The sequence below is a fragment of the Anas platyrhynchos genome, chromosome 5 (assembly GCF_047663525.1).
Source record: "Anas platyrhynchos isolate ZD024472 breed Pekin duck chromosome 5, IASCAAS_PekinDuck_T2T, whole genome shotgun sequence".
Lineage (NCBI taxonomy): Eukaryota > Metazoa > Chordata > Aves > Anseriformes > Anatidae > Anas > Anas platyrhynchos.
The window spans coordinates 58,200,631-58,225,198 of record NC_092591.1 but is presented as its reverse complement, the minus strand read 5'-3'; the positions used below and the strand labels follow the sequence as shown (position 1 = coordinate 58,225,198).

The 24,568-nt window shown below is 36.6% G+C and overlaps 2 protein-coding genes across 15 annotated transcripts in view; one reads left to right on the top strand and one right to left on the bottom strand.

Moving 5' to 3' along the window:
- The window catches only part of ELP4 (elongator acetyltransferase complex subunit 4), a 196,887-nt gene extending 175,528 nt beyond the window's left edge, over positions 1-21,359 (bottom strand). For 3 of the 10 annotated variants that reach the window (XM_072039210.1, XM_072039212.1, XM_072039211.1), the window contains exons 1-3: positions 21,115-21,355; positions 16,309-16,344; positions 6,935-7,056 (exon numbers count right to left, since the gene is read on the bottom strand). In XM_072039210.1, coding sequence (XP_071895311.1) covers positions 6,935-7,056; positions 16,309-16,344; positions 21,115-21,301 — 345 coding nt within the window. In that variant the 5' untranslated portion in view covers positions 21,302-21,355. Of the gene's footprint in view, positions 1-307; positions 384-6,934; positions 7,057-16,308; positions 16,345-21,114 lie in introns of those variants that run through there. The other 7 variants (XM_072039214.1, XM_027459068.3, XM_072039208.1 and 4 more) reach the window with 6 other exon arrangements.
- Positions 21,300-24,568, top strand: part of IMMP1L (inner mitochondrial membrane peptidase subunit 1) — a 34,041-nt gene continuing 30,772 nt past the window's right edge. The window contains exon 1 of one of the 5 annotated variants that reach the window (XM_038179274.2): positions 21,300-21,438. The gene's annotated coding sequence lies outside the window, so the exon portion shown is untranslated. The other 4 variants (XR_011809822.1, XM_027459089.3, XM_038179275.2 and 1 more) reach the window with 4 other exon arrangements.

Here is a 24,568-nt window from a genome sequence, read left to right as displayed (position 1 = left end):
TCTGAGTGATACAGAGTACCTAAGCAGGAGAAAGGCTCCAGCTCTCAGGACACAGCTATGTCCTGTTCTCACAGATAAAGGCTGGCTGGTTGGATATGTACTTCACAACTTTTCATTACCATGAGAAGTTTTGTTATTGTCTGAGAATCACAAAGCATTAATCATTTCTCAGATTGTTTTGTTTCTTTTTAAAGAAAAGGAAAAATAAAAGAGGTATGGAAAGGGTGAAGCAGACCAGCCCAACAAGCCCCAGAACACAAGGTGCTTCTGTCACAAATACACCAAAATATATCTGAAATGGACTCACATAGAGAGCAGTTGAGGACATAGCTTCAGTGAGCGACATTTAAAGACGATGAAGCCTGGACTTTTCCTCAAAATATCTGGGTGCAGAAGATTTAATAGTTTTAGCTCAAAGACTATCACAACTCCCTTTCTCCCAGATTCATTACAAATAAAGAAACAAAAGCAATAATGCTTTTTTTTTTTTTTTTAACAGACGTTTCACTCAAACATAGATGATTTAGAACTATACTTCTCTATCAATCAGATATAAAAACACTTAAAAAAGTCTCCTGAAGTTATCAGTAGGATAATTCCATTTTGATAATTCCTGAATCCAAAAAGATTCTGAGCCTCTTTAGGATTAAGTAAATAAATTTATATTATTAGAATCAAAATCAGAATCTCAGCATAGAAGATTATTAAAACACTTAAAAGTTGCTTCTAAAATTTGGAACTAAAAGTGCTCATTATAAAAACAAAAGACCAAGAAACAAAGTGGATTTATCAACCCATAAAATCCCTATTTATCCTATTTTTGCTTAAAAACATCTCAGCTCCTACATCATATAGCTTTGAAAAGCTTTGGGACTGACAATTTTGTGGCATCAGTGTGTCAGCTCCTGAGAACTGTTATATTCTCCCAGGCTAAAAGAAGACATATCTTTCATAAGGTACATAAAACAAACAAACAAACAAAAAAACCCAAAGCATGTAGCAGTGCAACAGTTTAAAAAAATAATAAAAAAATACAGCATTTTTTGAGGTCAAATAAAATACAAGTCTTTGCTATGCAGCATGAAAATACAAAAACGCAGACAAGTGCTAAAGTTATTAAGCGTGGTTTGGTTGGGGCATCCATCTGTGTCTAGAGGGAGATGCAGAAAGGAAAAAAACAAAAACAGAAGGAAGTTTGTTGCCTTGTTTTAAAAGGAAAAAATAATTTTGAAAAAATGTTATTCTAAAGTGCTAATACTAAATGACAATCCGATTATAATAATACTGTCTCCTTCAAACCAAACTTATGACACTTATGCAGACATGCAGTAATCTATTTTGTTAATAAATATTTTATCTGTGTAATGAACGGAAAGGAAATGATGTACAATCCATATCTGCTAACAATCCAGGTCTTTCTGTGTTCGCAACCACATTACTTTGCTTGCCTCGTTTTGGCAGATGCACTAAGCAAAATCAGATTCTAACAGTTTGACCTCTCTCACTTCTTACGTTCTCTAGGGGATAATAAAATCCAAGATACAATCCCACAGCAGTTAATGAAGCTTAACCTCACACCCTCTTAATTACCAATGCATTACACCAACTATAGGCATCATACTCCTCTCTAAGCTATTTTACATTGCTAAAGAAGTACTACTGTGCTATTATTTAGCAACATAATCCAAGCTGTATGTGAAATCCCTCTTATAGAAAATCCTTTGATCCTTATGGGTTTCGATAACTGTGTAATTAATAGTACTTAAAAATTTTAAACATTATCAGTTTCTGTACCAATAAGTATGCTGTTTGCATGGTTTTATGTAACTATCTTGCAATGCAATATTATTACAGGTTCGGCTAAAGAAACATGGGAAATAAATTTTTTAAAAAAAGTGATTCACTGTTGCTTTTTAATTGCAATGATATTTAAATAGTTTAAACTCGCATGAATTTGAGGCTCTTTTTCATTATGTTAATTTTTAGTATTTCAAGGACACCAGATGGTAAGTTAGGAAGGGTAAATATTTTCTTTTCAATAATGTATTATATAAATGTCAGTTTAAAGGGCCCTACTCCCAAAAGGGAGGAGGATTCTATTTTGATTGTAAACACTTGTGAGGACAAGGTCTATTGTTAAAGAACACAAATGACTGGATACAGATTTTTATTTTTTTCAGGGGGCCCTTGCACAACAATTTATTTCCATCTCCAGGTAAAGCTGTTAGTTTTATGGACATTTTTCTTTGGCATGCGAAAGCACCAAACGGATGTCAACCCAGAGATGTCAATGAGAATTATATGAAGAGAAAAAAGTAGAATTTACCTTTTTGATTTCATAAAACAGAGCAACTGAAAGTAGTCTAACCATTTTGTTTTGTTATAAACCATGAGAATGTATTCTCTACAGCACATAAATAGAAGTAAACCCTACAGTCAAGACACACAACTCTTTGTTACAACTTTTTCCCACTACAGATGCATTTCACAACGCTGAAAACCAGAAATGCATAAGAGAATATTAGATGTTTTCTTCAGCATTTTCTGTATCAATTCAGGAGTGTTTAAGTAAAAGATAAATGTAACAAAAAGGAGAACAAGACACTGAGAAAACTAACGCGAAGATATTGAATAAAAATGGGAGCATCCTTACTTAAAATTTTGCAACCTCTACTGCAGCGTATAATGCACTAGCCTAAGCAGAGTTAATACCACCAACAAAAGTTTTCATGAACACCCTTAGAGGTAAGCACTGTAAGACACAGTTGACTAACTGAGCAAATCATTTCTACAAACGTACCTAATAGATTTGTGAAATAGTTAGTTCTGAAGTTAGTACTGAAGTTAGTACTAATAGTTAGTACCGAAGCCTGAACATCTGTTTTTGAAAAACTACTACTTCTAAAATTCTGATACATTTAATAGCCTATGTAAGAACTCTGTTTAAAAACAAGCTTATCATTTCATTAATAAGATCATGAAAGAAAATATCCTAATAAGCAGCCACAGATTGGTAGAGAGGAAACCTGAAACCGAAGCTAGACATTTATTTGCCCTGCTTCTGGAAAATCTTTTTATTAGATTGGTCCAAACTTTTGTTAAAGACAAAGCTTTACACTTTAGAGAGTTCTCAGTGTGGGTACTGCTTAAAAGGATTTCATTCTTTTTAACAGAAGTGATTTTTTTCCCCCTCAGTATACCCTTTCACACCCTTATAACTTTTGTGTCAAGTTTATAGCAATGTTGTTGTAATGCAGAAAATTATATTGCAACTGATATAATTAAAATACATATTTTTTGCATGTTTGTTTCTTAAATGACACTGGAAATAACAAAAATAAATTTTGCTTAGTTCTTTCTGCATTCATCTTCTCCTTGGGAAAAGAGTTAGGTGTACATTTTATGTTCTTCAAGTCAAGTCAGTATAACCAACTTGTCAGAGATAGAACTTTTTTCAGGCTTACCAAACAGGCTTAAGCAAAATGACATATTTAAATTATACTTTTCTTGTTTTAGTGAACTTTTCAGTTCAGTAGGAATTTTTTTTTTTAAAAAACTTTCATAAGTTTGAGTCTAATTCCTGGGTCTGCACAGGACCACCCAAAAAGTCAAACCATACGTCCAAGAGCGTTGTCTGAACGTATCTTGAACTCCAGCAGGCTCAGAGTTGTGACTACTTCCCCGAGAAGCTCATTCCAGTGCCCAACCACCCTCCCAGTGAAGAATCTTTTCCTAACACCCAGCCTGACCCTCCCCTGTTGCAGCTTCATGCCATATCCTTATTCCTATTTGTATTCTTATTATGCCATATTCTTCTAATAAGCATATCCTCGAATTTGTGTTCCATTCTCAAAAACAAACACCATATACAACTTCAAAATAGTTGGCATGAATTTCAGAGTGCTAATTTAAAAAAAATAAATATATATATATAGACACTAAACCCAATGAAACTAAGGAAATTGAGACAAGAAAAAAGAACACCTTTGTTTATTAGTTTCCCTTTGTTTTTCAGCTTGAGTACATAACAGCTTTTCATAATTTGCAGTCTAAACAAAGTTTTGTACTGAAAATGGAATGTTAAGATATAAAATGACCGAAGGAAACATTATTATTGAACTTGCTTTCCATTTACCTATGCAATCAGTTTTGTTTTATAATCTTTCACAGAATTATACCATGCTATTTCTTTTATGGTATCCAATTCCCACTATTTATGCCCTTATAGTAAGAAGTTATCTTTTGCTAAAGAATATAGATTGAACAGAAAATGCTCTCAAATGTTTAAAATACTTTCTAAAAACAGCATGTATATAGTTCTGTAGGTTTTACCAGAGGTGTATAATTTTTCAGCATTACGTCTTAATGCCAGTTTCCTGAAGGAGCTTTGACTACAAAAGGCATGAATATGTTTTCAAAGGATGATGGATAAATTGGTGGGTGGTAATATAATATATCTTAGGCAGCTGATCAGGGCTTTTTATCCTCTGCTTGTCTTTTAGTTATACACAATTTCAAGATAATTATGGTCTATAAGAATGTCTTTTCCCCTTCCTACTACCAGCAATATTTGTCTTGGTTATAGGTTCAAGAAACTTCCAATCACATCATAAAATTAGAATAGGGCAATTATGGCATCTCAGCAGAGAATTATAAATAGAGTGACCACACAATAAAGACATAAGGCGGATAAAGAACTGTCTTTATGTAAAATAATTAATTAGAAAACTAGCTATAGAATACACTGAATCCATACCTGAATGTTATAAAATAAAAAACAAGCACAAAGTATGTAATTCAGGCTGATATGTACCAAATTCATGTTGCCTTTCCAGCAAAGAATACAGTCCCTTCAGATACTGAAAATAAATTAATTACTAATCTCAAAAAATGAAATGCAATGTTATTCAACAGTCAGATATGTTGCCTTAAAAACCTGACTTGAACTTCACTTTTACAATAGAAGAAAACTTCTTGAAGCACCTGAAGGTCTTCTCCTTTAAAGGTCAATTAAAGTAGTCTTAGGGAAAGCTGCTTCTATGATTTGTAGACCTAACTGTGGCCAATGCCAGTCTTAGATCAACTCTTCCAGGTGTTGCAATGTCATCTTTTTAGGCAATACATACTAGCTTTTCAAGAAGTGCCTAAGCCTGCCAAGTGTGAAAGCACGTAATTTTCTAGATTGATGCCTAATGTATTACAGGGTTACTTCACTGAAGCAATTTCAAGACAGCAATACAAATCAGAGAAATCAACTCTATTGTGCCTTGCTGTAAGCAAAGGAAGGGTTGAACAGTCAAGGTAAGAGTAGAAAACATAGACAATACTGTTGGATATGTAAACACACAAACGGAGAAAGAAAACAAGACAAAATTACGTTTCCCTGAACTTTCCTGTACTAACATTGTCTATCCTTTTATAATCACTTTTAGTAACACCGTTATGGAGTTACTACAAAGGAATGCAGTATTATTACCTAGTGAAATAAGGAAATAAGGAAAACTTACTGCAAAAATCAGACAACTGAGCTCACTAAACAGCGTCAGACTAACTGACCAGAAACTCCAACTGGTACAAGAAGGATGGAGGTATGTAACAATGTCTGTTGACTAGCAAAAGCATAATAAACAGGAACCAGGAAAAATGTGACATGCTATAAATGATTAATTTCAAGGTGAATGAGAGAAGAACGAAATGCATGTTAGCTGGTCTATTTTAAGACATTTAATACCATGCAATAAAAATATTCATTTGACTAATTTAATTTTAATGAGAACAACAAATGCAATGACCACGCATTGTATGGTCAGCCAGTCAATGACTTGATTATCAATTATTTAAAAATAATTACTTTTATAAAAAGCACAAATTCTTATGCAATTCATAATTCACAATAAAATTCTAGCCTATTTGTTTAGGTTATATTATAAAAGACAAGAACAAATCATAATAAGTATTCATTTAGGAATGAAATTTTTAGTTTCAAGAACATAAAAAAATAGATTTTTCTAACCACAAGCATATAATTTCATTAAGAATATATTTTTTCATGAATACTGAAGAACATAACGAACAGATGAAGCACAAAAACTACCATCACTAGGTAAGGAATGAGAAAAGGAGTAATTTTGACCAGAAATAGCCTTTGAAGATTCTTAAGAAAACAGTCAGATGACCCTTGATACAGAAGCAACCAGAAAAATATATTTTACTTTTGATATTAGAAAAAAACAGCCTTAGAAAGATATACAATATTTAATCAATTTTTTAAGACTATCCTCATAATTTAAGATTATCCTCAGCTTTTTTTTTTTTTTACAGTATTGACTGGATTTTTTCCCTTGTATAATTTTCTGATAATGGAAAATATCAGTGCTTCATTAAGAGTTCACAAAAGTCTGCAAGAGACCTTTTTATGTGACCTGATGCAAGAGTGACCATATTTCCTGGTAGAAAAAAGACAGTCAGAATGAAAAGCATGCGTAAAGGAAGATGTACTGAAAGATGTTAAATGCTATTCTTTCTTTTTCTACAAGAAATATCTACACAGTTTGTACGCTGTTTCCCCACCCTCCCTAATATACTGGAAGCAGCTTAACTACAGTTTCCACCTACCTATCACAGAAAGAAAACAGTTGGGTTTATACAAACCATTCAGTTTAGCCAGCTAAACTGCAGTGTTTCTTCCACGATCTAAACGATGGATAAGTAGGCCCCTAGACTGATCCTTGAGAAGATCTTACTTCACTGTTTATAGAGGCAAGCCAGCAAACTAAATTTAATTCCCAAATCTCGCTAGTGTAAAGACTCCCAACACATTCCTGTGGATCACCAAGATTAATTCATTTGTTAAAATATAATATATACACTTTAAAATGTATTTAAATACATCAAGAAATTAGCACTTTATTAGTCAAAAGCTATGAGTCTTTACCTTTAAGATGTTGTCAGGAGGCTCCATAGCAGAAGCAACAAACAAGTCATGTCCACAGACAACTCCCTCCGCAAGGAAATACTTGAACAACAAATTGGAGTAAACACCATATTTATCTTCCTCTGTGGAAACAAAAATGGTTGGGATTTTTCTTTTTTTATTAGATAGAACACCGGTCTCTATTTTCACAACACTATAAAAGCCCTCTTTTGGTCTACCTCCTAGAACATGTACTGTAGAACTGAGATAGTAGGTAAAATATGAATCTGAAAATTTTAAAACAACACTTGATTCCTAATTTTTCAAGCCTGAGATACAGTTTGTAATCATTTAGTTGATTCTACAGTATGGATGGGATACAGCAATAGTACTGTCTTCATAACAAGTTTTCCCATAGTGTCAACCAAGATTGATTTACCAAAATCATGGCACAATGGGAAGCAGTTTTGTTCATTTCTTAGACCTATGTTATCTTTATATTCTTTATGCTTAAAGTATTAATCAACTTGCTTAAAATATCTATGAATTGATGTTTTTCAAAATGTGGTCATATAAGATATGCTAAAACTAAAGCTAACACTTCTTATAGAGACATTCTTACATCAGTATTTCTTTCAAAGCTTTAAGAACTACAAAAATAGGCAACAGCAAAATATTGAAAAAAAAAAGAAAATCCAGCAAATCTGTATAAATACAAGTCTCCAATAGAAAAAATTCAATTGTCTGAAAAAACATTTGCAATGCCATTTTTGCAATCTATCCAGAGCAAAAACATGAACACATTCAAAAGACAACTGAACTTGCAGTTTAAGAGGTGAGAAAATTATTGTTAACAGACGTAGTGAATACTAGCCCACTGAAACCAACATACGAACTCCCACTGACTGCAGGAAGGCAAACATTTCCATCAGCATCTCTTTGTTGCAAGTTAACTATCAGAAATTATTAGAATCAGAAAGTCTTAATGAGCTTCATACAATTAAGTTTAGCATAACTAAAAACTATGGGGGAAGTGAATGAGTAAATAACTTCTGAAATTTGAACCATCTTGCATGTTCTCTACTTTTAGGAGATAGAGAAAAAAATACAGCAATATTAACAGCTAGCACAACACATTCCTGATAGTATAATAATCTGATTAATACAGTAAAATTTTAGATCATGCCAATTAGGTAAATTTTCTTTATGCAGAACTAACAAGACTCCTAATCCATTGTTTGTGTAACTTGGAAACAATTTCCTCCCTATTATGAATCCACATGAAAATGTTAAAATATAATTCATAAAACCAAAAAAAAAAAAAAAAAAAAAAAAAGCTGAAAATGAGAAAGCTGCCATTCATATCTAAAGTGGGGTGGGGGAAAGGGGATACTACCATTTTGATATGTACCAGAATGGCACATTCTGGAGCTTAGCAAGCAAAGAGAACAAATGAAGTGTGGTAGGGAAAAATGAAGAAAGAATGTGTACATCTGAAAAGGAGAAAGAGCCTAAAACTAATGAGGAAACTTAAGAAGCAAATCCCAGAAAAATAGCATTTCACTGCAATGCTCCTGATTCCATACACAAACACTGCCACTTTCGGTGCTTAGATTAACAAGACACGGAGATTTGTAAATTTCAAAATTTGAAATTTTCAAATTCACTGGGGAACGAAGAGTTCTACCAGAAACACTCCCTATTCTCCATGGGACATCGGGCAACACACAATTTATTTCCTTGCTTGTCATTTCACTCTCAGATTTAGTATGTGAGATACCTTGTCTTTTTCTTCTTTTTTTTTTTTTTTAATGTTAAAAGGTATACACTACTAATTTGGCAAAAATTAATTGTTTCATTTCTTTCTTCTCCTTCTACAGAATAATCCCTTCAGCTTCCAAGATTACTGACTTTGTTGTTAAGTAGAAATATTTTTTATAAAGTTTCTCATTCGTTAAAACCATTAAAAAAGAATTCTGTTTGAAAAAGAAATTAATTAAAAGCAACTGTAAACCATCATTTTCTGACAAAGAAATAAACCCAAGGGAGTACAATAATTACAACACTATTCCTACTACTACTAGCCATTGATGCATGCATCTTATTGTAAGCTAAGGGATTTAAGAACTGAGATTATATTCTTTCGTTTACCTTTGAGACTGTTAACCTGCTTAGCAGGACATACTAGCCTTCTGATCCACTTCCAGTAACATATTAACATAAAAGTGGCACATTTATCTTTCCAAAAATAACAATCTAGTGAAGAATATGGACAGATCAGTACAGTGAGAAGTGCAATATTCACAAATGCTTACTGTTGTTTCCTGTTAAAATTTCACCAGAACTGGTGAAATTCCTAAAAGAATTACAGAATTACAAACTTATTTCCTTGAAAGTTTAGAGCCATTAAATACTTTATATAGTTTATTCCAGCTTCCTTTATTCTACTTAGTGATTAATAAAGATACTAAAGAAGTGTTTTCCTAGTGATTCAGGTCCATAGATTGTGCCATGACTTGAGGAGGTTGATCCTTGTGAGACTAGGATGGAGACAAAAGGCTCATTTCAGATAAAACCAAATCCCAACCGGGGAAGCAAAGAGTAGAACTGACACCAACTCAAGTTTTTAAGAAGTATTACAGTATTATTTGTTAAACGTATTATTTGAAACCTGCCTAGCCCTTAAATTGCTTCAAAAAGAGGAAAAAAAAAAAACAACAAACCAACAACACAAACATAACTGGAGTGGTTTGTAACTGGAGTCCAGGAACATATATGGTTCCCACCCACAGCTCTTTACAGCTATACATTATGGAATATAGACTTCCATGTGCTAATTTCCATCTATGAAGCTCTCAGTTTAAGAACCAAAGCCACTTACAAATCAGTAAAGTGACAGCATGATATCTATTTATTCAAAAAATAAAAAGTATGTCTGAGCTACCTAAGAGGTCACCAAGCCTCCCATATAATTGCTGCAGCAGATGTCAGTGGAGGCAATACTGTTAGACCTCCCTCCCTTCAAACAAAAGAAGAAAAGGGACATAAGTCGGGCATTCTGGAAGAATCCTCAGCTGTAATATTTACCACATCTTGACAAATCACAAAACGTGATTTTCATGTATAGGTTAAAGTTCACCTTCTTCATCATTTGGAGCACACAAACACCAAGCTGCATTGCATATGGACAGGATTTAACTCAATTTACCAGAGTATGAGCCAATATCCCATTTAAACAAAGCATTTTTAGCTTGGGTTTGTGTTTGCAACTATACAGAGAGTCTCTCTGGATCATCATTTTTAATATTAATTATTCCTTAGGAAGTAAACAGCATGGTCAGTTATGTGCCAAACATAGCATAGAAACTCTGTAAAACTGGATAAATGTAAGAAATCATACTGTGCATTGATGATTATGTAACTAAACTAAGAGGGAATGAGACTGTAGTAGTAAAGAATATTTTTTATATGTATACGAAGTGGTGGGGAACAGGAAATAAACCCTTCCACTGACTTGCCCAAGATTATAATTTGAGTGTTAGATTTATTTCTAATCTAACGGGACTGAAGAGGTTTTTACCCTGCCATACCCTTCCAAACCTCCTTTTGCAAAGCAATGAGGAGCTTTCACATTAGCAAATTAAAAATGTTGTTCAGTGTGAAGAAGCATTTTAGCACTAGCCTTTCCTCTTGTCTTCTTACATCAACTTTCTTAACAGTAAACTTAACAGTGAAAACATGAAAATGAACTATTGGAGAGTGATCTAAATATAAAACACCTCATAGTCTGCTACAGTACTCAAAGGATTAAATGTGTCTCAGAAAGCCTTTACAAACAGTGTATCTTGAATTGTTAAAGTCAATGCATCTGTAAGAATCCCTCAGTTCTTCAATTTGTCACATAGAGGATGGCTTTTTATTGATTCATTTCTAGGTCACTAAACTTTTGTGGTATTCAAAAGATCTAAAGTGCACCCATATGGGGCTTTTCTGATAGCATCCATTGTACCCTGGATTCAACAGTTACATTGCTATTCAAAACCAGAGGAGTACAGCTTTCTTTTTCTAAATAAACAAACAAATCATTTAGCACAGGTATTTCAGTAGCTCACTGATTATTTTCATAGGTAAAGTGGGCAAAATGCTTTCAAGGATTTTTGTTTTCTGATAACTCCTGGACTTACTCGTTGATGGCTACGATAAATGCTTGACTGTTATCTTTATTTTTCCAAATTACACACACATCCAGAAGAACTACCTCCTTTCTATACGGGTAGGAACTAACATTAAGTGTATTTTAGTCAGCCAAGAAACTTAAGACAAGCCTGGCCCAAATCTTTATTCTTAGCCTCTGTACTAAATGGCTGTCCCGTCAGCAGCCTTCATTGTGAACTTCACTTCTAGCTAACAAGGCACACAGACAAACGAGACTTGTGCAGCTGCAGACTCTTTTCTGGGTCCAGTCACCACAAGTCACACAACAGTCCACAGCTTTCTCTGATTCTTTCGGAACAAAGAGTATAGCTAAGTAGCAGGTGAGTAACTAGTGAAGCGTAAAACTATACAAGGAAAAGAGATCATTTACCTAGAAGTTATGTATATTGTCTCCGGGACAAAACCTTTTCTGATGGTGCAGATTAAGGACATAAATAAAATACTTTATTTTGACCGTTATCTGGAGGCCTCTTTCCACAACAGCATGCTTTCATGGCCAAAACAGTTATGAAGAAAATGCAGTATTGTCAGTATCGGCACAATGAATTCCAGCATACAGCCACGTCGAAAACAAAGGATAAAGACCAATTCCTATTTCTGGCTTCTCTCACCCCTATTCCGTACAGGCTACTGAACACTTACGAGACATACTCAACACCTTTGTGCATGGACTGTCTGTGGGACTAGTAGGAATCAGTGGGTCATGGAATTAGATACCAAATTTTAAGATACTGGAGTTAAGCTGGAGCACAGAAAACAAAGAGAGCAGATATGTGTGAGGCACTGTAACCAGATGGTTTATATAATCATTAAGGACAAAAATCTCATGTAATTATGGAAATTTATGTCTAAACATGTGGCATCAAGAATTAAAAAAAATCCCTAGCCCTAAGTGCTCCCCCTGCACCAGAGGTGTTTGTGTTGCAAGGGTAGGATGGAGGAGAAGCGCTGTAACTTGAAGGGGAGCAAAAGTCACCATAAGGCAACAAAGATGCATGGATCATATTTGTAACAACTAACTTTTAAACATCTGTATATTGAATGACACAAAGGTCTTTGAAAAACTCCAGAGATAATTTGTAGCTTAATTACTTACAAAGATCAGAGCTATAAGGTGAAAAAATAAGACTGCAGCAATGTAATGTACAGATAGCTTTTTTTCCCCTCTTTACAAAGCCTAGACAGGTTGCCCTAGAGCTGCCAAAAGCCTGTCATAGCCTATCAGTATTGATCATTTTTTTTCACCAGATAGCTCTACAGCATAGTACTGTGACCTAAGGTGAGTCTTTCTGTAGCTACGAAACATTTCTCTGAATTGCTGCAGGTTATAAGATGCGATTATTTCAATAATCTGAAATTCCATTTTAAAGATACTTTACTAATGTCCACATTTACTAACCCTGAGGGGATATACTCTGTGTCACTTGCATTTAATTAGCACATGCCAACACCGAGTTGTCAAACATACAAGTTACAATATTTGGCATTTGGCCACATTTCAGAAAGGTGAATTCTGATTAACTTGTATTTTGTATAATTATATTTGGAAAATCACTGTTTTGCACCTCTCTGGAGATTTTCTTTTTCAATTTTTAAAAAGATGATAAATTCAATTATATTGACAAGTGACGAGAGCTCTTACCAGTCAGGTTAAATTGCATGTCTAACAAAAATAAGAATAGCTAATTAAAGTAGCTGAAACTGCTGCAGGGCTTCGAACGCACAGGTATGGACCTGCTTTTAACCAAACAACTTTAACTTTTTATAATTGACCTCAGCTACTAACAAAAACCCTCCTACTGATAATCTTTAAAACATTTAGCCATCAATGACCTTGTCAAAGCTACAGCATCTCAAAGGTATGTAGGAACAGGCTCCGATAGGGTACCCAGGACAGCCCTATCTGAGCACACCGTAACTCACTATACAGAATGCAAACCACATTGTTCTGAAAACTCTTCCTAAGGGTGGCGAAACAGCAGGTCTAAGCACACTGGGGAGTGGGAGGAAAGGAGTTTGTTTAATCAGCAGCTATACTATTTGTTTGTTTTGAAAGGGGAGACTCTTCCATAAGGCTAATCTGCTGGAGCAGTTTAAGGTGAAAGAGCCAACAAGTGGTCACACATTGGTATTGAGCAAACTGTCTGGGTAGCGTTCAAATTCCATTTCACTCAAGAGTCAGAATGCCAGTTTTACCGCTTCTTATAAACCCAGTACAGGAATCTCTCTTGAAATTAGAGTACCAGTTAAAAAAAAAATAAATCTTACTATAGGAACAAAACCCAGTAAGTTTCAGGTTCCTCTAGTATCTTGCGTAAGATAATCATGTACCTCAACTCTCTAATTTTCATATAAATAAAACACTGTCAAAAGAACATACTATAGAAGTTCAACTGAAATCAATTGAAATCATGATGCTTATTATTATGATTTGAATTTAAAAAAATTGAGCACTTATATTTCAAACATTACTTTACAGTCACATCCAGTAACCTGTGCCATTACTACATCTCCAGAACACAACAGTTAAAATAAATATTTTAATATCCTGAATCTACTATTATTTGGTTAAATTAACCAAGATAATGTGTCAAATAATGAAGATGAGCATTTAATTTGCAAAGGGAGCTAAGCTAAAAGTAATGCAATTTATTCTTGCCTTAGAGAATGTTGAAGGGAGGGGAGAAGAATTTAACCTTTTTATAACACTTGGAGTACAACGCAGGAAGATCTTCCTAGGAGGTTTATCGCTGACAGCTTCAATCCTGTATAATATTAAGCTTGCCTAGACTAATCTCATGACAGATTTTTTTGTGTGTATTGACAGGATATTCTAACAATGCAGCTACAATTTTGCCTGCACCAACTTTAAAAATTAGTCTAAAAGTTTTTAGACTAATGAGTCATGAATAAATATAGTTCTCCCTTCAAGACTTTTGGTATATAATTACACGTTTCAAAATAACATATGGAAAGTTTTATTTTGGAAAAAAAATAGTTTTCAAATCTAAAAGTGAAATTCTCCTTCATGTTTCTATAAGCTAAGCTTAATAGCAGATCACAAATAAACAGTCATGCACTCAGAGGAAAAAACAAACAAACACAAAAACCATCCAGGTAAGAATCCTATCATTTTCAAATCACGGAGTATTGGCATCTCTTTCATTAGAACAGCAAGGTCACCACCTTTTGTATTCACTTCATCTGGTGCCATTTAGGTCAGCTGAAATGGATATCTAACCCTATGCTCAACAGTAGGCAAAAGCAGATGTTTAGGATAGGGTAATAAGAACTGAACAAGCAAATACAGTGCTTCGCTTGCTCAGCCTCGCACTGTTAGTAGCTCAAGGACTTCCCAAACCAGGCTTGGTATCCATGTACTTAGTAATCCAAACTGCTTTCTGTTCCATGAAGTTGCCTACTTTCCCACTGATAGCATGATTTTTTAAAAAATTATTATTATTATTTGTTTTCTTTCACAACACTCTACGGTAAATTATTCCACTACTTAACTGCATACCATGTAAAGAACCAACTTCTTTTGTTTCATGTCAATTTTATAGACAGAAGATTCATTTGATATGAGCCAGTTCTACTGACAGGGACAATGAATATCATGGGAAGACAAGACAAGAAGTTTCATAATCTGTGATCTCTGAAAAATATGATAGGTTCTAACTTTTTCCTCCTTCTAATCATAGAAAGACTGAAGCTCTTCTCAAATTGTGTCAGAAAAGATCTCTTAAAGCAGTTAAGACATAAAATTTTTAACATTTCCCCTGAGTTCACATAAATGTGGGTGAAATGTCATAAGAAAATTAAGCTTAATTGGTATTCTCTTCCTCAAGAAAGGCCAAATACTCTCTTCTAGTTCTGACTCTTCAGTTCTCCTCTTCCCCTTGTACCAGCTCTGGTACACATCTCACATATTAACTCTGGTCACTAAGCCAAGACAAAAGTCTCCACTTTAACCAGATCAGTTTTTTGTATGCTTAGAGAGCTGAATCATCTCAGCAAAGAATTGAAAAGCACTAGTACCAGCTCAAGGAAGAGGACTGCACAGCCAGGAAGAGAGAGGAGGATTTGGACAACTTCTTTTACCAAAAGTGAACTGCTGTACCAATTCAGCATTCTCAAAAAATTTGAACTTAAATGGTTGCCATTAGACAGGTGGTAACCTATATGAAATCAGGTAATGTCAGTGAACTTTTTCTGTCAGACAACTATTCAAATTACTTAGACCTGCATCACAACATACAGCAGTTTATAGATTTTTATTTAAAAATTGAGATTTTCTAAGATTCACTAAAGACAGCAACATCTGTCTCTAAACAGCCTCTAATGATAGTTAAAATGTAGAAATAAGAACTAGCAAGACATAATAAGAGCAATTACCTTTCTCACGGGGAAACTGAAAACTGTTCAATTTCTAGGACAGGTTCATATAAACCCTATACTAGCCAAAAATAACATGATGTAACCCCAATATTGTCTAGAAGAGAACTCAGATAAGCCCTCTCCGTATTTCACTGTTATATTCTTCAGTGTTAAAATTATTTGAAATGTTGTAACAGTTCAAAATATCATGACCCAATCTACAAATGGAGACACAAAGGCAGGTGAAGTTAAAGACTGGTCTCCTTAGTGATGGTTGTCATTTGAAAGTGGAAGTAAATATAGGGAAAATGTTTGGACCACATCATTTTACTCCTTCAGAAAATAACTGAAAATTACTGATTACATCTTACTTAAGGTTGAAAGACTGAACAACTGCCAGCCTACTAGTGTCTTTCTCTAGAGGCAAGAAGACCTTGTTTTTGCAAACATATTTCATACCAACGAAATTTAAATTATCTCTAGTAATATTGTTTAAGTGATCAGCAGACTTAACTTCTTAGATGTAAAAAGCCTACTTCAGAACATCAGGACGGTTACAGTGGGAAGGATGAAATGACACTCTCTCAAGTTGTGAAGCTAGCTTGCATTATGTGCTACTTAGATCCTTGTTTTCTTTTGAGGTATAGCTCAAAAGCTTTAATTCAGCAACTCCATAGCATTTAAAAGAGAAATGGGAAGTGTGGTCTTTATACACAATAAAAAGACAGGTCATTTAATAATATATTGAAATTAGCAGAATAAGCCACATTCTGATATATTTTATTTATATATTCTATACTAACCAATAAGAAGAAGGGTTCCAACAGCTAAGCCTCCACCTGGAAAGAAAACAAAATGAAGAAGAGAGTAAGACTACATTTTAATGCTACGTTAGAGAACAATTGAGTTTTCTTAGTTTATAAGTCAAAGAAAGGTGATAACAGGGAATTTAAAAATACAAAAGTGAACAACATTTTAATTACCTTTGCAATACTTCCTACAATTCTCTATTATGAAATAATTACACATTACATGTAATTATATATTACACATTACAATTACTTTCACAATATACTGTACTATCATCGTCATGGCAAAAAAGATCCTGCAGAGCTCTATGCAACTATACTCAAGTCCTACTATAACGATTTATGATCTCTGCCAGGGAATTTTTACTTGGATGACTCAAGTGAGTAAACAATCTCCAAAGTACATCCATATCAATCACTACCAGGTGATATTGCTTTGTACCAAGAACCACGTACATAAAGTGGCCTGCTAAGATGCTCACAAATTCCCACTGAAGTCAGTCAGGCAAAATCCTGGCTCCCTAGTTTTTGTTGTATTACTGAAAATAGACAAAACAATAAGGCAGGTATGATTTCACCCAATAAGAGCTGGACTGACACTTCATACAATAAAATAAACCTGAAAAAACTACTATTAAAGTATTTTTGAGTATGTCTTGGACACAGAAGCAGCTCTATCAATACAGCTGCATGAAATATTTGTTTAAAAATAAAAATATATTTTAACCAATTGGACACAACTTTCTTCTTTTTGCTTAAACAATTGCAATCAATGCTTATGTTCCAATCACAGATGACCAAATGAATAAGAGACTGAAACGGATACAGCCCATGTTTTGATACACAGGCTCTTATCCTATCAATCTCAACAGTATTACAAAAAAAAAAAAAAAAAGAAAAAAAAATCTATGAACTCTTGTTCTGACTGATTTATTTGTTCCTCAAAGAGAAAACAAGTATAATTATGTAACAGTGGTTTAAATGATTGTCTCAAGAATGAATTTAAACAGAGAAGGTATAAGAAAAGATCATGTTTTACTTCACGTGAAGAGCAAAAAATTGTGTAATATGCATTCCAAGACAGAAAATATTGGAATAACTTGAAGGTAGACTACAAATATTTTATTGAATGTAAGACTGTGACAGGAAAGCTCCAAAAGCTTTGGAAGCATTTGGATGATCACATGAAACCAGTCTATTGCAGTGCTTTGCATGAATGAAACTGCAGTATGTCTTCCACAATTAAATCCTGATCTAAAAGCAAGCTGGGAGCAAACTGAATCACATCAGCGCAGCATCCAAAGGTTTTGATAAAAGAAGTCTCTACAGTCAGACTCCAGTGAATAGTGTAACAGTCTATCAAATTAAGAGCTCATTAAACTTCACTGGAAATTGATTCCTAAAGGAGTTGGATCGATTTCTTCATCTTTATTTCTGCTTATGGGACTACAAATATCTGTAGCACTTATAAAGTTGATGTACACCCAGGAGGAAGAGAAGAAGTAAATTTCTCTCCTGTAGGCCAAACAGATGCCAAAGGACCATAGGCCAAAGGACTACAGTAGACTTCATTTTTATCAAGAGACAATGAATTCTGCATTCACCACTGATTTATGTGAGCTCATCTTCAGCTCCTTAATGCTGCTGAGCAGCTAAGTTTCTATGCACATTCTAGCAAAAGTCACCCGACGACCTAGAATGCAATATAATTATACAGATTATAACATCAACAGGATTTGCAAACAATATACGTGCTTTTCCATTTTCATATTATACATAATTACCTCCAAAATTAAGGATTTTAGCACCAGGACAGAATATCAACAGATTGGAGGAAAAAAAACATTCAAAGAAATATTTTAAGGAAGTGTTACTTGTAATATGACTGCCAAGACACAAGGTATCAATGTTTGAGTATCAATAAATGATATTAGAGCAATCTAGATATTGTGCATTAGTAGCATAACATTACTTGCTGCCTACTATAAAAAGCCAAGATACAGGACTTGGCATAAGCAAGCCAGAACTAGAAGACATAAAACAGCTCCAAATGTTGCTCTGTATAGGTAGAACAAGGATGCTGCTTATAAGTCATGCTGAGTAAGCAGCCAAAACAGTAAGTGCTTTTACAAAGTAGACGAACACCTGACATGAAACATTCTGGCTGCTGACCTTGTATTTCCTACTTAAAACAACAGCAAAAAATAAACAACAACAAACAAACAAAGCCAAACAAATAAACACATCAAATCACAGGCCAAAGCCTGTGAAAGAAAAGACTAAAAATTGTGAAACACAAGACCATAAAAACAAAAGAGTAAAGAGATATTTTTTGCTTGCATCGGCGGTACAGGTGTGGTAGCAGCATGTCTAAAATGATCACAAGGCTTCTACAAAAGTCACAAAAGTGTTAATATTGTTCCTTTGTTATGCCTGAACTCAAAACACAGCAGAATCACTTCACTGCCATGCCATGAGGCTACCAGAAATTTAGTGGCACATCACAGTGCAAACATTCAGTCAGCTACTCCTTTCATCGCTGTGTCTCAGTGCATGGCAGATAGCTTAAGCTATGCTCCTGAACCGAGATGTACAAACTCTTCAATATTTATGGCAAATGTATCAAGGAATCGAATATTTCCTAGATACTTTTTTAAAAGAACTGTAAGTACTAGTTACTAGAAAGACAGTATGAAATCCCTGTGTTCTGGTTCACCAATTTTTGCTCCATTTTGTCTGTTCAGAAAATAAAATAAAAAAATATATATATACACACACACACAAAAGCTCTACCACAAGGATAAAGGAGAAAAAAGTACCAAAATCACGCTTGATACAAAGTTCGCTTTAAATATTCAATTCTCTGAGGAGACAGAAAGCATGTGCTGCTAACAACAGCTATTTAAAACTAGTACATGAAAAAAAAGTAACTCAAAATGATGAGATTTTACCAAAACACAATTTCACATAGGAAATAGGGTCAGAGCCATAAGTAAGGATTACTTCATGGCAATAATGACTGAAAATCTTGGTTATCTGAAGCTCCCTTGTAGCCACCACAGATGTAGTGTCTCTTGTCTTTAAACAGCTCGTCCAAGAGAGAATATTTGTCAGCCAGTACCTCAACACAAAGTACTCCCAAGCTTTATTTTCAGGTCACCAGTTGTAGTGCCTCTTCCTACAAGCCAGAGCTGTAATGTGTGTATACCCTGGATGCTAAAGGGAAACTTGAGTAGGAAGGTTGGCTGAATGTTATAAGATGTTGTGGAGAGTTTAAGCAAGGATATTTTATTTGACGGAATGTAAAACTGTTGCAGTTACCATGGTAATGTGTTCGTATTTCAATGAGCAACAATAATAGTAAATTAGGCAAAAAGCAGGCCGCAGCAAAAAGTAGCAGGAACGTTGATAAAATCAGAAGGAAGTTAAAATCTTTATGTTCCCTAAGAAATCTGATGTGAACTTGTATTTCTTTTTTCTTTTTTCTTTTTTTTTCTATTTTTATTTTGTTCTGCTAGTATCTAAGGCAGTACTACACGCAAACAACCAGGCGAGTTTTCTAACTTTCTGCATTGCTACTTAGAGCAATGAGGTTTCAGATCCTAGGGATGGAAACAAGAAATGTTGCAACTTGAGAAGTGTCAACGATTGTTTTCAATGAGTATCTGTGGCCTTTTCTCAAGCAGCTTGAAATTGACCATGTAACACCAAACAAGGGATGTTTACATTATACAATAGTTGCAACTCTACAGAGAACTCCTTTGAAATCATACAAACATGGTCAGTAACACTTGAAGATACACTTGAATATAAAGCCGGGGGATGCAGAGGGCCTTACTACTAAGACAGCATTTGCAGTGCAGCACTGATCTACCACTTTTTTTTTTCTTTTTTTTTTTTTTTTTTTTTTTTTTAAGGGAAATGCACTTACTAAGAAATAGCTAGTGCTCAACTCTGTGCAAATCAACATGTAGCTGTGAGGTGCAAGAAATTCCTCCATGTATCCTCTGCCTTCCCCTCTTTTCCAAAGCTCCTAATTCGACCTGTGTCTAGTAACACCACGCTTGCTCCCATGTCCCTTACTTACAGTTATTCCTAAGCTACCTCTGTCTGCCAAATAATTCAGTATCTGGCTTGCAGTTCCTGGACCAAAACGTGTAAGGAAGGGGTGAGCCCCATGGAGGGCCACGGAGATGGTGCACGAGCCCCACGAGGAGCCTTTGAGGGCCCCACTCAGCTCCCAGGAAGCTGTGACTGAAGGGCAAGGAGGCCAGTGAAGGTTTGATATAGAATATATCGGATATAGGGTTTTTCAGAGATGCCACATCCTAAAAAAAAGTTAAAGTATTTCCAAGAGTTTCTGTTCCTAGGGTGAAAGAGAAGGGTCTTTTTTAAGGTGTAAAGCCCGTTAGGTCAGGAAATTACTGAGCATTAAGGCAAGGAAAAGGTGTTTTAGAAATAACCTTAGATACACTGGGAAAAAAGCCTTCCCCATTTCCACAACCCACCCCAAATCTCGTCAGGGAGCGCCCGCAGGCTGAGGGAGCTGCCGGCACCGGGAGCTGTCCACACGGCCCGACCCACGCCGTGCCACAGCCGCTATTTCCACACTGAAAAAAGGAAGAGGAAAGGACTCCCTGCAAGCGCTCAGAGCACTTCACGAGCTCCATCTCTGCGAGGAGGGGACGAGCGAAAGCCCCGGGGGCGCCGCCCGCTGCCCTCGCCTCAGGGAACCGCGCTCAGGGGCCCGGCGGGGGGGGGGGGGGGGATGAGGGGCAGGGGGAGCCGCTCTCCACCGACCTAGCACAGCGTCCAGGGAGGGCAGCCCACTGGAGAGCAGCAGCTGCCCGTGCCGAGCGGAGGGCCGGGTGCCCGGCAGGGCGGACAGGCGGCTGCCGCCCGCCGCCTTGCGCTGGAAGCTGGTGGCGGGGCCGCCCGCGGCTGCGGTGCCCGCTGTGGTACCGGCCCCGCCGCCCCGCGCCGCCATTTCGGCTTCGCCTGACAGCGGGGCGAGCCCGCCCGCTGCGCGCAGCCAATAGCAGGGCGGCTGGGGAGCCCGCTGCCCAATGGCAGCCCGCCTTGTTGGCACGTGGAGGGCCGGGAGGCCCGGTGGCGAGCGGGCAGGTGAGCGGGCAGCGCGCTGAGGGGAGCGGGGCTGGGGTCGGGGTCGGGGCCGGGCTGAGGGGGTGGCCCCGGGGGACCCCGGCACGGAGAGACCCCGGCACGGAGAGATCCGGCACGGAGAGACCCCGGCCCTGCTCGCTTCGCTTCCCTCGGGCTGGAGGCGGAGGGGCCGGGGGTGAAGCCCGGCCGGGCCCCGGCAGCCTCCTGTAACGGCGGCGGTGGGGGGGGCCCCGGGCGGCCCCGTCAGGTGCGGGGCTGGGGAAGCGCTCCTGGGGGGGGGTAGGGTAAATACAGACGGGTGAGCTCCTGGGGCTCTAATAGTACAAATCCCTCCTCTCGATCCTTAATTTAATTTGGATGCGTGCGTGCTTTGTTGTTGCAAACCGTGGTTTTCAGGTGCATGTGTTTGTCGAGTGCTTTTTCTCTTTTACTTAATGAAAAATCATGAATGCTCATATTAAATATAAACAGGAAGAAAGATCAATACATTAACATTATGTTAACGACCCTGCAGTACCGCTTCTCCCCTGCACATCAGTTCCGTGCACAGGGACGTGAAGTTTCAGCAGTGTGTGCTCCTGGCTGGTGGCAGCGCGTTCGTTTTGCTGCTGCCCGGCTTCTTTTCACGTTAAAGAGAGGGCAGTTACAGGTCTTCGTCAAGAGTATCCTGATGGTTGTCTTACTGCTCTGTATTTGCTGCCAAACTCTGAGGTATTGAGTAATAAACGCTTAATTTCAAACTTAGGTTATTGTCCAGCACAAGTGGCGGTGGTGGAGAATCAAAAGACATGTTTAAAAAAAATAAACAAAAAACAAACACGGCAAGAAATAAATATATCTATTAAATGTCATTTCCTATGATCTGACTAATGATTGGTGGAAATCTGGACCAGGATTCACAATTCTTTTGAAAAAGCTCAAGAATCAGGTCTTGTTGGTGTAAACGCCGTGTGTCGTTGCATGAGGAGTTTGAAACTGGCAGAGTTCGCAACTTCTAAAGCCTCACATCAGCTCTTCCATTTCTTTCTGTGTTATAGTTCCAGCGTCCAATACCTAAATTGTTTCAGCAGTGAGTGCTTGCAGGTGTGTATAACCTATGTATTAGAGAGCTTTTGGTATAGAACACTTGTAACCCAGAGAGGTTACCTTTGTTAAGTGGCCATGTACGTATCAGAGACAGAATTGAATGATAAACTACCTGCATGTTGTCTTGGTGATTTATTTTTTTACCGTCACCCCCATGCAGAGCAGCACACTTACTTTTGCTCCTTCAGCAAGACAGTACTTCTTTGCTTGTTTTTAAGGATATTAAAACAAATTACATTAACTTTACAGAATAGGTATAAATAAATGTGCAGGGCTGATCCTTCTCTTTCTATTATTCTCTTTCTTATTACTATTTCTCTGACAAGTAGTTATTCTATTCTTTCTTTTTATCTCATTTTCCCCTTGAAATTAAAACTAGAGGCTAAATAATTGTCAGACACAGAACCCAAATTCCAAAAGTGTTTTGTAATTGGCAACATTTGTGCCGTGCTCCTACCATTTTTAGAATTTCTTGCATGAAACATGTTTAATTTCAGTCAAAGATTCCTGGAAATCTCAGCCTTTCCTGACTGGATATAATGTGCCACTGTCGCTACAAGAGAAAGTCTCATTTCCTTTTCCTCCTCTGCTTCCACTGATTCAGTCCAGCAGAGCCAGGGGCTTGTCAGATCCTTTCTAGAGCCGATTCAGCTCACTGATCTGACGTGGAACTACCCATCTGCTTTCTTGATAGGTTGATCTTGTGTTTTTGCTGAGCAGACGCAATAAGGAAAAGGGTATTTACACACAGTGGGCAGTGGGCATCGAAACCTTCCAGCTTTTGCTGCGAGCTGTTGATTCATCTCACAGGGTGAATGAACCTCACAGCTACTTGAGAATTTTTTATGTTTTAACATAAAGTGAAACTTTTGTAATGATTTCTGTGAGATGGTATCTTCTGAAATACAGAGAAAATGCCTCTAACATTGTAATTTACACCAGGAGAGACTGTATTACCACAGAATTGTGGAGAAGTATAAATAGTCTTTCAGTATAAGAACCGAATTTCAGAAATTACTGCAATAGTTCTGTTTGTGATGTTTGCTTCTCATCTGTCACGTTTTATGGTGAGGAGTAGAATTAACACCCTACTGATTTAGAAAGCAGGTGAAAGTAAGCTCTTTTTCAAGGATTTAAGCTTTTCTGAAAAAGTTAACTATTTAATACCATAAACTTTACAAATGAATATGTGCCTGTAAAAACATCACTTACAGCACCTGACCTTGTTTGCATGCAAATTTTAGAAGAGTAGAGAAGAAAGCGAGTGTGTGGAATTTTCTTAATTTTGAAGTCAATGGCGTTTCATTTTCAGGAATGATATTAGCTTTTTCTCTCTCTTGAATTATACTGAGAGTTTGCCAGGGGTCACGTGTCCACGGTCCAAAATTTCCAGCCATTGTGAAGGATTCCACTAGGAGCTGTCTGACAGTTCGGAAAGCAACACCACAGGAACTGTAATTCCAGATACTACAATATAGAAAAACCTCATCCTTAACTATATGTTAGTAGGTAGCTAACTCCTATTATTCCTGCTCTGTGAATGGAATTGAGATGCAGAGAACCTACAGAGCAAGGAGGTGATTGCAAATCATGAGCAAGTGTCTTCGTAATTGCTTTCCATTCTTCTCTTGCTTTGTTTACTGGAATTCAGCCTACACTGGTTACAGGTTTAAACTCTTAGGTCCTTCAGCTACAGCAAGTTGTGTTGTTTAAGTAGTGTTTCTCTGACTGTCGTGTCTACATGTTATACATTTCTTACTTACCTTGATTTCAAATTAATGGGTTTTGCTACATTTTAATTGTGCCTTATAAGATCCAGCGTATTCTCTTGTCCTTCCCTGGCAATGAGTGAAATGCTGTTTTGGAATAAAATACATTAGTTAATTTTGTTTCAAAACCGTATGTCTGCCTGATTGGTTTGTAGCAATATTTTTCTTTGGTTTACGTATGGGATAGAAAACTAGAAAGCTGCAATCTAATGGCAGTCCTGATTCATAATCTTATTAGCGTTTGGTTTTGTATCGCAAAGCAGCTCCCCTCATCA